Here is a 14,348-nt window from a genome sequence, read left to right as displayed (position 1 = left end):
GGTCTCCTGAGGGATCTCCTCCCAGACCTGGACTAAAGCATCCGTCAACTCCTGGACAGTCTGTGGTGCAATGTGGCTTTGGTGGATGGAGCTAGACAAGATGTCCCAGATGTGCTCAATTGGATTCAGGTCTGGGGAACGGGCGGGCCAGTCCATAGCATCAATGCCTTCCTCTTGCAGGAACTGCTGACACACTCCAGCCACATGAGGTCTAGCATTGTCTTGCATTAGGAGGAACCCAGGGCCAACCGCACCAGCATATGGTCTCACAAGGGGTCTGAGGATCTCATCTCGGTACCTAATGGCAGTCAGGCTACCTCTGGCGAGCACATGGAGGGCTGTGCGGCCCCCCAAAGAAATGCCACCCCACACCATGGCTGACCCACCGCCAAACCGGTCATGCTGGAGGATGTTGCAGGCAGCAGAACGTTCTCCACGGCGTCTCCAGACTCTGTCACGTCTGTCACGTGCTCAGTGTGAACCTGCTTTCATCTGTGAAGAGCACAGGGCGCCAGTGGCGAATTTGCCAATCTTGGTGTTCTCTGGCAAATGCCAAACGTCCTGCACGGTGTTGGGCTGTAAGCACAACCCCCACCTGTGGATGTCGGGCCCTCATACCACCCTCATGGAGTCTGTTTCTGACCGTTTGAGCAGACACATGCACATTTGTGGCCTGCTGGAGGTCATTTTGCAGGGCTCTGGCAGTGCTCCTCCTGCTCCTCCTTGCACAAAGGCGGAGGTAGCGTTCCTGCTGCTGGGTTGTTGCCCTCCTACGGCCTCCTCCACGTCTCCTGATGTACTGGCCTGTCTCCTGGTAGCGCCTCCATGCTCTGGACACTACGCTGACAGACACAGCTAACCTTCTTACATTTACATTTAAGTCATTTAGCAGACGCTCTTATCCAGAGCGACTTACAAATTGGTGCATTCACCTTAAGATATCCAGTGGAACTTCTTGCCACAGCTCGCATTGATGTGCCATCCTGGATGAGCTGCACTACCTGGCCCACATGTGTGGGTTGTAGACTCCGTCTCATGCTACCACTATATTGAAAGCACCGCCAGCATTCAAAAGTGACCAAAACATCAGCCAGGAAGCATAGGAACTGAGAAGTGGTCTGTGCAACACCACTCCTTTATTGGGGGTGTCTTGCTAATTGCCTATAATTTCCACCTGTTGTCTATTCCATTAGCACAACAGCAGGTGAAATTTATTGTCAATCAGTGTTGCTTCCTAAGTGGACAGTTTGATTTCACAGAAGTGTGATTGACTTGGAGTTACATTGTGTTGTTTAAGTGTTCCCTTTATTTTTTTGAGCAGTATATATATGATCCAAATATATGTTTGCACACTGTCTCCCATTTATTTGTCTATCAGCAAATGTAAAATCATTTTTCCATACAGTGGATAGAGTTGGTTTTTGTGCTAGAATTAATTTACTATAGATAAAGTATAAATACCCTTCTTAGACCAAGAATCTGATTTAAATGTTTTTTACACGCTAATAATTCTTATTTGAGAGCCATGTTGGAGAGTATGAATGCCATTTAAGATTAGGTCTTATATGTTTCTCTGTAGCTTTCCACACATTTACTGAGTATGCTATAATGGCTCCAAACAATAAGGCACATTTTTTAGGAGTCAATCCAGAAAATAATAAATATTGTAATCTAATTGGTGAAACTATTGACTCTTCTATAGCACGCCAAGCCTCTGGGTTTAACCAGGTCTTCGGGAAATTCATTTGGAATAATAGGTGATACAATTTTAGATTTGGAACTGCAAGTCCACCTGATGCTTTTGTTCTCTGGAGTGTTGCATATTTAATCTGTTGTGTCTTTTCTCCCCCAAAATAACTTCTTCATGAACGGTCAAGTTTAGACCAATAGTCTATAGTAGGAGGCAGTGGTAACATGGAACTCATAAAATGTATACGAGGGATGACATTCATTTTAATAATTGAGATTCTAGCTTGCAAAGAAGTGGCCATAGTGGACCATCTTTTTATGTCTTTATGTATCTTTTGAAAGGTTTCTAAGTAGTTATTCCTGCAACTTGTGTGAAACAGAGGGGGATATGGTAATGTAGCTGATTTGTTTCTTCACTGGGATCATGGGTGGTAGTTGCACACTTCCCATAGCTGAGTTAAGAGCTAGTAGAGCAGAACAGATGTCTCAAGTTTTGAGGGATTGGCATGCTGACTGCAAGAATGACCACCAGAGCTGTTGTCAGAAAATATGTTCATTTCTCTACCATAAGCCGCCTCCAACGTCGTTTTAAAGAATTTGGCAGTACGTCCAACCGGCCTCAACCACAGACCACATGTAACCACACCAGTCCAGGACCTCCACATCCGAATTCTTAATCTGCGGGATAGTCTGAGACCAGCCACACGGACAGCTGATGAAAGTGAGGAGTATTTATGTCTGTAATTAACCCCTTTTTGGTGGACCTATGCCCTTCAAGGCCCACCCATGGCTGCACCCCTGCCCAGTCATGTGAAATCCATAGATTACGACCTAATGAATTTATTTAAATTGACGGATTTCCTTATATGAACTGTAACTCAGTAAAATCATTGAAATTGTTCAGTAAGGAAGCAAATCAAAGTTTACTTGTCACGTGCGCCGAATACAACAGGTTTAGACCTTACAGTGAAATGCTTAAGAGCAAATAGTGTCTCTCTGTTCTTGGCCAGCTGCATCTTAACAAGGTCTTTCTTTGCAGCACTTGACCACATGGCTGGACAATAATCAAGATAAAACTAGAGCCTGCAGGCAGGTCGTCGAAATTGGTTGTCTATCCATGTCCTGAGGACGTCGCGAAATGCCTTCAAAACCAGCCACTAGGAGCATTGTGGATGGGGTTGTTGGATAGGCTTAATCACATGACTCATGACTGTTTTTTAATTTGGGGTTTTAACCCTATCCCAAACCTTAACCCTTATCTTAACCATTTGGAATGAGTGCCTAAATGTAATGTTTTAACCCTATCCCAAACCTTAACCCTCACCTTAACCATTCGCAATGAGTGCCTAAACTTATTTGACATTTGGAGAGACTTTGAAGTTTAACATTTGGAGAATGTGGATGAACGTCTAATTCTTCAGTAAGACTATGAGACCATACACACACACACACACACACACACACACACACACCCAACCCAGCCTCACTAGCAGTGACCGTAGCAGTGAGTAATGGCAAAGGCAATAAAAAGGAGACTGACAACAAGTGATGGAATTTATCCGGTTGACACCACACCAGTGAGCCTTCAAGGCATGAAACTACAAGTCATGAAAGCCTATGTCTGAACACCAACCAGTCCAACAACATTCTGGCCGACAGCACTGTTTTCCATTTTACCATGGATAGGAAAGGAAGGCGAGGGGCCTAATAGGAGTTATGACATTTTGGGGAAATTATGGTAGAGGTTATCAGGTGAGGTCACTAAGGAGGTCAAAGCCGTTACCATAGACTCTTAACTAGAAGATCTCTGATGATTTATTGATTCTATAAACTCTGATAAAACTCAAATAAAGCCATTGTATACTGACAACATGCCGATACTGTGACGGGAAATGCTATTTATAGAGTCTCTAATCTGTTTACTCAGTAAGGCAATGATAATATTTGTCCTTTAAAGTCAAAGCCTTACCTCAGTCAAACCTTTAAGACCCCTTTCCAAGGAAAATAAATGAAGCACAAGAGATTGCATGCATTACGTAGAACTTAAACCATTATCACCCTTTGAATGATATGAGCTAAGATACTCAGGCCTCAGTCTTTGCTCTGAAGAATCCCATCCATGCATTGACTTTGTCAGACACTAGGAGGTGACAGTGAACCACAACAACCCACAGTCCCTTGCCGACTGCACTGAAAACCACAACACCAAACACACACCTTGACCAGGCTCTACAGCACACAATAAAATGATTACATCTATTTGCGGAATGGTTTATTGTCCCACTAATTGCAGACAGGATCCAGGGTCCATTCAGCCTACAGTCAAACAACTCAACTGTCTCTGCTCTGTGCCCAATTTTTGGTTCAGTTTCCTTTTGGTTTTTATTTGCCTTGTCATTTTTTTGTTGGTGGGGGGGGGGGATGTTACAGGAACAATATTCAATTCAATTTACACACTTAGTTTATACCACAAGTACCCATAGGCTGACACTCTAAAAAAAAAAATACATACAGTGCATTCGGAAAGTACTCAGACCCCTTGACTTTTTCCACAGCCTTATTCTAAAATTGTTTAAATTAAACAAATCCTCATCAATCTACACACAATACCCCATAATGACAAAGCGAGTGTCTTCATTGAGAGATAAGGAGCTTTGGTTTCTGATGAAGCTTAGGTCCACTGTTCACACTGCCGTTCATAAAGATTCATTTGGAAGGGATGTAAATACAGTAGTCATTTCACAATTGTAAAAAAAAAGGTAAAGAAGCCCCCCCAGTGCTCTCACTATCGCCCCCTATCTTTGATAAACACAGATTAAACTATTTCCAAACATTCTGTCGTTCCATCTCAAAACTGGTACATCCAGACCAAAGAGAGTTTGTTAAAAACAATTATCCTCAAATAACCTTCCAATTCTGATATCTTATTTAATTGTGATTTATTCAGCACAGATGCAAATGCGGTTGCACTGTTTTTAATAAAACATTTGATGGCGTCACCATAAAATCTGAGGATCATCGACTTTTTGATAATCATTATGAATTAATTCAATTCATTTTCAAATTGTTAACAGAAAGTAGGATTTTGTAGTAAGGAAACATTAAAGTGCCATCTTGAGGCTCTTTTAGTAGATTCTGAAATGTGTATCTGCCAGTAATATGCATGATGATCAGATAGGCTCATATGTCGAGAAAATAGAGGAGTAGATAATAGTACGAAATCGATTCGGGAAAATTCTTTGTGCCTTTTTGAATAGAAAGTGTACTCTTACAGTTATGAGCTTGCCAGGCATCAATAAGGTTGTAATCAGAGAGCATACTGTATGTTGGAGTGACTTGGTTGCCTGTGGATTGTAGATGGTCTTAAGAATGGCATTCATGTCTGTCCCAATAACCAGTTGGAATTCAGTTAATTCTAACAATGTGCTGTTAGGAAAAAATTTAAACTTAGGATCATATGAATTTGGAGCATACACATTAACTAAGGCAACTTTCTTTCCATTATGGATACATTTAAGGAAAGTGATTCTGCCTTCTTGGTCTTCTCCTTTACCAAAGATGGTGATTTTGAGTTTGTTATGTATCATTATGATTACACCATAGGTCCAGCTCTCTTTGATCCAGAGGCAGTTTCATCTAATGACACATTGACCGGGAGCCAGTTATTAATTAGGCTACACCGTGCCTCTCACCCTTAGTTCCATGTCTCAGTAGCTTCCAGATAGAATGTACTCAAGATGCTGCACCCCAACATATTACACCTGTATAACCAGAAAATCATATAGGATTAAGGTCATGTTTCAAGAAACAGAAACAGACTAAACAACTAAATTCATTTGGCTTGAGTTTCTGCGGTTGATCGCATCGCCTGAGGATTGCTTCTGGGTTAGCTTGTATAGCAGTGATCCCAGTACTAAGTATCGTAGGGCTTAGAGTGAGCAGCAACAGAGTGTAATGGAGCTTCGCCACTTTAGGATGATGAAACAGCCAGGCAGCAAACTGTGGGAACTGACACAGCTTGCATACTCAGCCTTATTGGCCTAGTCTACAACACATCTCTGCCACCACCCACTATTACCTCTGCAAACAAAGCCAATCACAAAAAAATGACCCTGCACTATTATCCTACAACGGCACATTTGCCTGTTTGCACTCTCTGCCACTTTGCACCTTGCCACGGATTGGCTCTTTACACATATATGCCCCCCATTGCACATCATTCTGTAAAATTGTTTTGCTTATACACCTTTTACATGCATCGTTTAAAGTGTAGTTTATAGTGTTTACAGTGTAGTCTGTCGTATTTTAGTTTACGGTGTTTATAGTGTACATGCTGTATGTTGACTGTGTAAATTCTTGTCTATATACTCTGTCTGTACATATTGTGTATATTCTGTTTATTGTGGCAGAATTATTTCACCAGGTCATACAGTATTCCTGGTACATGTGAATGTACTCGGTGAATAAAGGTGATTATGGCAACTGAACCTGCATTATGGTAACCGTATTGAGTGAGTGACTTGCAGTGATAGGTCCTGCCGTTGGAAAACATGTGGAGCTGGCTGAACCAGTCCACTGGGCCAAACTGAAACAGGAGATAATGTTACTGAGAGGACTGTGAAAGCTTCAGAGTCAGTGTCAACAGTAAATAATGGAACAAATGATTTCATTCCTTAGAAGTAAACAAAGAGGTGACAGCAATGGTGGATATTACATAATAAAACAAACTAGATCAACCATGACTGTTGATTAATTAGGAATGTTTACAGTGACATCACCCTGTAGTTCTGTTCGTAGACTCACAACAACCCCCTCACTCTCACCACCACCACCCCATCCTCTCATCCTCTCTCTCACCCATTTCACTCCCACTCCATTCCACCCCATCCCCTCATCCTCTCTCACCCCTTCAACTCCCCCATCCTCTCATCCTCTCTCTCAACCCTTCAACTCTCCCTCCATTTTACCCCATTCTTCTGTCTTGCCTTTCCATTCGAAACACCCACCAATGCTCCTGAGCTTCGTCATGGAGAGAAGGGAGGGGGCTAAGAGAAAGTATAGCGGGAGGGTAGGTTTCTTTTGTTTTTCACAGTTCTCAGAGAGAGGGAGGGAGAGTGGGGTGAGAGAGTGGGGTGTGAGCCATGGTTTAAAGGAAGCATGGAATTCCCCCTCTGAGTTAGCGCTCACCTTGCCCCTCCCACATGTTTTTCTAGAGTATAAAGCCTTTCACAGGTATATCCAGCAGCAGGTGTATCTATGAAACTAGAGCGAGAGAGACAAGGTAGAGAGACAAGGTAGAGAGACAAGGTAGAGAGACAAGGTAGAGAGACAAGGTAGAGAGACAAGGTAGAGAGACAAGGTAGAGAGACAAGGTAGAGAGACAAGGTAGAGAAGGAGACAAACCGTGGAGTATATTGACAAACTCTTGGAGTGAATCACAAACACTGGACTCTAAAACAAACAGTGGATTATTATTGATCTGACACCTTCTCATTGCTGCCTGTCGGTTGCCTCAGAATCAGGTACGTGCAGAAGTGGAGGTGCTCTTTGGGGAGTGATGGGGTGGCTGCTTGGGTCTGAGGTCACATGAACCTTTGCAGCATGTTTTGAAGAAACCTCCAAATGATTGATCCAATTTATGTTGACATATCTGTAAAATATTGGGAAAAGTCAGTGTGTATTATTTCACAGCAGAGGAAAGAAAACAGAAACTGGTGTATATTCACACACAGCCAAATATTTTGCATTCATGACCCACTTCAAACAGTGAATACAATAAGGCATGGGTGAAAAGTTTTACTGTCACATCAATTTCCAAATGTTTAATGTTGATAATCCTTCTACATGCATCAAATGGCTCACTCAATTGTCTCCTGGTACCAGCAACATACTACCAACTATCTTATTAATATAATTATTATATTTGTTAATTCATCTATATCCATAAACAGCATCCTAACTGTACATAAATGAGTTTCTCTCCTGGTTGCAGAGAGCCCATGTCGTCTGCCAGTGAGCTGTGTAGGATCCTGACCAACGCCAACATGACCATGTACCAGACTGGAAGCTCCGAGCCCCTGCAACCTCATCCGCTGCAGCCCAGCCTCACCACCGTGTCTCTGCCCGCCACAGGAGACCTGCTGCAGCTCTCAGACCTCTCCACATGCAGCTCGAGCATACTGGGTGAGAACACAGTCTTATTTATACTTATTTTGTATTTTATTAAATGTTTTATTGTACAACAAAAACATAAGTCTCAATATACTGAAAAATGATGCATTGCACCAGATTTAGCTAACTACAAATGTTAATTTGCAGTCACCTGGGCGCTATAGGTATCTTATACCAATGCCTCTTTATAATCACCTAGCAGGTGATAACATTATGATGATATCTATAGAGGGGAAAAAAATACACCTAAACTGATTGACAGAAAAGGAGGATGTGTAATTTTCTCTGCTTTGTTATCAGCATGTGGGACAGTTTAGTCCTTGATATGTGCTTTTGTGTTGATCACCTGGGAAACCACAGTGTGGATGTGTGTAATCTTTTCTGTGGGGATCTTTATTCAGTCAGGAGTTTTAGCGGTTCTTTGGTTTTGGTCACCTTGTTGGCTGGTGAAGTCTGTGGATATTTCCCATTGTCTCACCCTGGAAGAGACATGTTTGTTGACTGAGCCTGTTGGCAGACACTCAGTCAAAGACCATTGTACAACATATGTCCTTTAGCCAAACTCCCAGACAGACAGGGGATTGGCTGAACCTTGCAATGACCTAATTTAGAAGGCTGTTAAATCATTATTAACTAGGACAATGTTTTGTCTTAAATTGAGGAATGCTCTCTTTTCATCTTTCAGATGACTCAAGCTTTATTTTACTTGCCCTGGCCTAGCCAGTGATAAGTTGTGATTAGAACTGTTTAGGTAGTTGAGGTAGTGTTTTACGACACAGGGCAGACATAAACTAGAGACAGGCGTTCTGACTCCCTTAAACCACAAACTCAGGTTTCACAGATCAGGAGCTGGGTTCTTGTGTGGGTTGGCACTTCGTTGAAAGGCTTCAGTTAGTCAGTATCTTGTGGTTTAACTGGGTGGTTAGATTGACAAGGTTTCTTATGGATCATTGACAGATTGTTGAATCTCAAAAGGGATGATGATTTTACAAGAACAGCATCATGCCTAACACACATGAACTCACACACACACACACACACACACACACACACACACACACACACACACACACACACACACACACACACACACACACTCAATACACAAATCTAACACCCTTTCCTCCTCTGTATCCTCCTCTAGCTCAATGGTATGACCAGAACCCTCAGTACTGGAGCAAGCAGAACGTGTTGGAGTGGATCAGCTTCTATGTGGAGGGCAATAAGTTTGATGCCAGCACACTGAGCCTATCCTGCTGCTTCATGGACGGATCCATGCTCTGCCAACTGACCAGAGATCAGCTGTTAAACATGTTTGGAATGTCCCTCGGGGTTCAACTCTACCAAAGCCTGATGGAACTCAAGGCCAAATACGGTAAGTATCTGACAGAAGTGAATTGAATAAACAGTATTGATGATCCTCAAAACGGCAGCAGACGCATGCATTTGGTAATGATTCAGTCATTTCATTTCTTTTTGTGGTCCAGATCTAAATGAGACCTGTAAGCTCCTGGACAACTTCCTGCATGAGTTTCTAGACTTTCCTCTGCTCAGCACAGTAGAAGTAAATGAAGGTAAACACATCCTCTTGTCTCTTCTTCACACTTCCTATTTCAGACTGACAAACCAAAGCCTTGAGTGTCAAATGGACACATTTGCTTACGTTGTGATGTTACTGTTACAGTTGTGAAAGAGACCAGCTACAACGACTTCTCACACGTCTTCAAGAACTTCAACTTCGATAACATGAAGCCGCTCAGCGACCACGGATACGAGTCCGACAGCATGCACAGCTCCTCGTCAGGTGAGTGGTGTCCCCCTTTTCTCTTCTTCTCGTTTGTCATCTCTCCACCCGTCCTCACTCCTCTCATCTCTGTACCCCCAATTCTTCTCACATCCCTGAATAAGTATGTGATTGGTCTGGCCTGTATCACTGAGCCCAAGGCCTAATTCATCGATCAAGGCAGGATGAAGGAGCGGCCATATTGAAAGTGTATTCCCTCCTATCTCCCTGCCCCCAGGTGGAATGCTCAGCTTCCAGAACCCCAGCTCTCCAGAATCCAGGAGCAGTGAGTCCGACCCAGAGTTCTCCTACCCTCAGATAGCCAGTGAGTACAACTTTTCCTAAGTGGACTTAACAATCTTGAACTTCCGGTGGTGGTTGAGTATGATGGGTGAGCCTTTAAAGTGCATGTCTCTTTGAAAGCCAGTCTGTTATTCTAAACTCCTGAACCATTGTGTTTGACAGAAACGCACATAAAGACAGAGAGGGGAGAGATGATGAAGAGAGGCAGAGGAAGACCTCCCAAACACAGCCACGATCCCAGACACTACCAGGCCTCCAAGAAGAGCAAACATGGTGAGTGGCTCCTATCATTCTAACATATACACACACACACACACACACACACACACACACACACACACACACACACACACACACACACACACACACACACATCAATGTCAACAACTGTTTTCAATAGTGCTCTGTAGAAGCATGGTTTTATCAGTCATGTGATTAGCATATATTTTGCATCGGGTACTGAAAACAGCCACAGTCAAAACTTCACAGGTGTTTTTAGGTCATAGTCTGTTCACCACGTGCACGCACGAGCACACACACACACACACACATGCTGTGCATACACGCACATACAGTATGCACATACACACGCTTGCACACACACATACAAACATAAACACACCTGCTCTACCTCATCCTTGCTTGCTTTAGCACACACACACCTGTGCTGTTCACACACACCTAACTCTTCCTCTCCCCTGTCCCCCAATAGCGCCCCGAGGGACCCACCTGTGGGAGTTCATTAGGGATATCCTGATCCACCCAGAGCTGAACCAGAACCAGGGACTGATGAAGTGGGAGGACCGCAGTGAGGGCATCTTCAAGTTCCTCAAGTCTGAGGCTGTGGCCCAGCTGTGGGGGCAGAAGAAGAAGAACAGCAGCATGACATACGAGAAGCTCAGCCGCGCCATGAGGTAGGAAACCATGGTGATATAGCAGTACCGTCATGGCAACTAACCATGGAAACCCTAATCCTAGCAACCATGCTTGGCTTTTGGGTGCTAGCTAACCTAATAGAGTCAACCAGTTGAGGATGAAGTTAGAAGATTAATAGAACAATGATAACATGTCTGTGATAAACCATTGTCTTGTCATGAGACTAACCAGTGGCTGTCCTTCCTGCCTCCCTCTTATAGATACTACTACAAGAGAGAGATCCTGGATAGGGTGGACGGTAGGCGGCTGGTCTATAAGTTTGGGAAGAACTCCACCGGCTGGAAGGTGGAAGAGACCGGGCTGCATGGCATGTGAGACACGAGTGGCGGGGGTGTAAACTGGACAGAGCAGTCCCTTCTGTCCTATTGTACTGTAGATAGGACGACCCACTCTCTGGTCGACAGCCCTATACCTGAAATAATATAAAGACACTAACTTCTCTTCATCCAGGGGAGGTGTTGCAGAAAAGCCAGTGTTTTTGGCTCCAGTAGGTTTTATGAACCAGTATTGATATTTTACTGTAACTAGTATGTTTAACTGTGTATCTGGATTTTGGATCAGGAATTGTTGTGGACACTGCTTTCGGCCTGCAAGATGGTATTTCTGTTTTCAGTTATATTCTCCGTGGGATAGATAACGAGAAAAAGGCATTTATGTTTGCATTTATATAAACGCTTTATATTGTGTGGGAGTAACTCACCTTATGTGTCACTATGACAACCACCTGGGTATATGGCCATTATTATTTTTACTGTGGCAATATCCGCACCGGGCACATATATTGATCTGTTTTTAAAGTGCTTGTTTATTTATATTTTTTATATTTACTGAGGGACAGCAGCACTTAACTATAATTGTATATGTCTAATTGCAAGACGGCTGGTTGCAAAACTTGTGACTTCTAAAATAAGCCATTGTTTAGAATAAAATCAAATAACATTTTAATTGTCACAAGAAGTGTAGACTTGCATTGAAATGCTTACTTACAGGTCCATTTCCAACAATGTAGAGTTAAAGATAAAGATGATATTGTTTTAAGATATAACAAAAGAGAAGCCTCACGTTGTGTTTTAACCTTGGTATTAAAGGGCTTGTGTTTAATAATAAACCTGATATGGAGGGAGGAGACAACTGGAGGACAAAAAAGAGAGAGAGGAGTAACAAAAGGAAGGGATACTCATAAACTATTGGTGACATGAAGTTGTGTATTTTGCTGTTTCAGCTTGAATGTTGTCTATAAAGTATATTTCCTTTATAGCCATATAAATCTTTATGTACCTCACCAGACCAGACCGACACCAAAACAGTATGTATCAATAATCAGTTTAAAACAAATCAATGACTCAACTCCTGTTCTGTATAATTGTTTATTATGTTATTCAGCTGATCTTTTCTTCTTCTAGATCACTCAATATCATGTGTATGAGAATTACATCTCAGATTGTATCGTTTCTGATATATTTACACCCATGTATGTACAGAATATTGTTTTATTTTGTATTTAAGAGTCTTTTTACGGAAATAAACTATGTTTGAAATAATGTAAATGTCTGTATGTGTTTAGTAGAAATTGACTGTTTTTGTGTCTGAAAACAAAAGCCATATAGCACACGAATTGAGCTCAAATGTCCTTTGAATTAACTTATTGCAATCCGCTCTGTGTAAAAGCATAAGATAAATTACTAAAAAGTGAATGGAAATATACACTACATAACCAAAAGTATGTGGACACCTGCTCGTTGAATATTTAATTCCAAAATCATTGGCATTAATATGGAGTTGTTCCCTGCTTTGCTGCTATAACAGCCTCCACTCTTCTGGGAAGACTTTCCACTACATGTTTGAACATTGCTGCAGGGACTTGCTTCCTTTCAGCCACAAGAGCATTAGTGAGGTCGAACACTGATGTTGGGCGATTAGGCCTGGCTCACAGTCAGTGTTCCAATTCATCCCAAAGGTGTTTGATGGGGTTGAGGTCAGGACACTGTGCAGGCCAGTCAAATTCTTCCACACCGATCTCGACAAACCATTTCTGTATCGCTTTGTGCACTGGGGCATTGTTATGCTGAAATAGGAAAGGGTTTTCCCCAAACTGTTTCCACAAAGTTGGAAGCACAGAACCATATAGAATGTCATTGTATGCTGTAGAGTTAACATTTCCCTTCACTGGAACTAAGGAGCCTAGCCCAAACCATGATTAACAGCCCCAGACAATTGTTCTTCCTCCACCAAACTTTACAGTTGGCACTATGCATTTGGGCAGGTAGCATTCTCCTGGCATCCGCCAAACCCAGATTTGTCTGTCGGACTGCCAGATGGTGAAGCGTGAATCATCACTCCAGAGAACGCGTTTCCACTGCTCCAGAGTCCAATGGTGGTGAGCTTTACACCACTCCAGCCAACGTTTGGCATTGCGCATGTTGATCTTAGGCTTGTGTGTGGCTGCTCGGCCATGGAAACCCATTTCATGAAGCTCCTGATGAGTAGTTATTGTGCCGTTCTTGCTCCTAGACATTTCCACTTCACAATAACAGCACTTACAGTTGACCGGGGAAGCTCTAGCAAGGTAGAAATTTGACAAACTGACTTGTTGGAAAGGTGGCATCCTGACGGTGCCACGTTGAAAATCACTGAGCTCTTCAGTAAGGTCATTCTACTGCCAATGCTTGTCTATGGAGATTGCATGGCTGTGTGCTCAATTCTATACAGCTGTCAATAACGTTTGTGGCTGAAATAGCAGAATACTCTAATTTGAATGGGTGTCCACATACTTTTGTATATATAGTGTATACTCGAGGACACGCACTTTGGATCAAATTTACTCTTCACATCTGAGTGTCATGACTGATGTTTGTGAATTTAACAAGGAAACTCAGACTATTTCAGTCAGTGCCCTCTGTCAGGGTGTAACGAAGACGCAGGGAGTCAGGAGTTTAATAGTGACGAACAATACAAAACAAGCGAACCAACGCTGCCTGATGAGTAATGATATAGATAAAGGGGAAGTAACCAGGGTAGTGATGAAGTCCAGGTGTGCCTAATGATGGGTGGTTAGTAAACCGGCGTTGTCGAGTGCTGGAGAGGGAGTAGATGTGACACAGGGCCTCGCCTTAATATCTCATCTGGACTGTGAATCTGTCAGCAGTGTAGTCACTCTTCTCCTGCCAACCACTATCAGACAAGACAATAAATACAGACCGCATTTTCATATCCAAAGTTATTACGTAACATTGAAACACTATTTTGCACCTGTCTCTCAGTTGCAATTGTCTCTGGTTGACACAGGCGTACACTTACAGTCCTCCTAGAGTCACCATCGTCCTGGTGACAGTAATTACTGATAGACCACCATCGTCCTGGCGACAGTAATTACTGATAGACCACCATCGTCCTGGTGACAGTAATTACTGATAGACCACCATCGTCCTGGCGACAGTAATCAGTGATAGACTTCTTGTCCTGGTGA

The 14,348-nt window shown here is 42.8% G+C and overlaps 1 protein-coding gene across 1 annotated transcript; it reads left to right on the top strand.

Annotated features, from left to right (window-relative positions):
* The first annotated feature begins 6,923 nt into the window (after window positions 1–6,923).
* On the top strand, window positions 6,924–12,423 carry LOC115150298 (ETS-related transcription factor Elf-3-like). Its single transcript, XM_029693430.1, has 9 exons — window positions 6,924–7,211; window positions 7,682–7,872; window positions 9,005–9,235; window positions 9,348–9,434; window positions 9,545–9,664; window positions 9,882–9,968; window positions 10,109–10,219; window positions 10,659–10,860; window positions 11,083–12,423. Exons 2-9 carry the CDS (start codon window positions 7,689–7,691, stop codon window positions 11,195–11,197), a joined length of 1,137 nt encoding a protein of 378 aa, XP_029549290.1. The 5' UTR covers window positions 6,924–7,211; window positions 7,682–7,688; the 3' UTR covers window positions 11,198–12,423.
* The last annotated feature ends 1,925 nt before the right edge of the window (window positions 12,424–14,348 follow it).

Source organism: Salmo trutta, chromosome 16 (genome assembly GCF_901001165.1).
Source record: "Salmo trutta chromosome 16, fSalTru1.1, whole genome shotgun sequence".
NCBI classification, from domain to species: domain Eukaryota; kingdom Metazoa; phylum Chordata; class Actinopteri; order Salmoniformes; family Salmonidae; genus Salmo; species Salmo trutta.
The sequence above is the reverse complement of the archived record's forward strand: the minus strand, read 5'-3'. Positions and strand labels throughout refer to the sequence as shown.

What these genes read in the sequence shown, in the direction of transcription:
- LOC115150298 (XM_029693430.1), top strand. Translation starts at nt 7,689, where the DNA reads ATGTCGTCTGCCAGTGAGCTGTGTAGGATCCTGACCAACGCCAACATG. An exon ending in CTCCTACCCTCAGATAGCCA is followed by an intron (nt 9,969 to 10,108) that starts GTGAGTACAACT and finishes TGTGTTTGACAG; the next exon opens with AAACGCACATAAAGACAGAG. An exon ending in AAGCTCAGCCGCGCCATGAG is followed by an intron (nt 10,861 to 11,082) that starts GTAGGAAACCAT and finishes TCCCTCTTATAG; the next exon opens with ATACTACTACAAGAGAGAGA.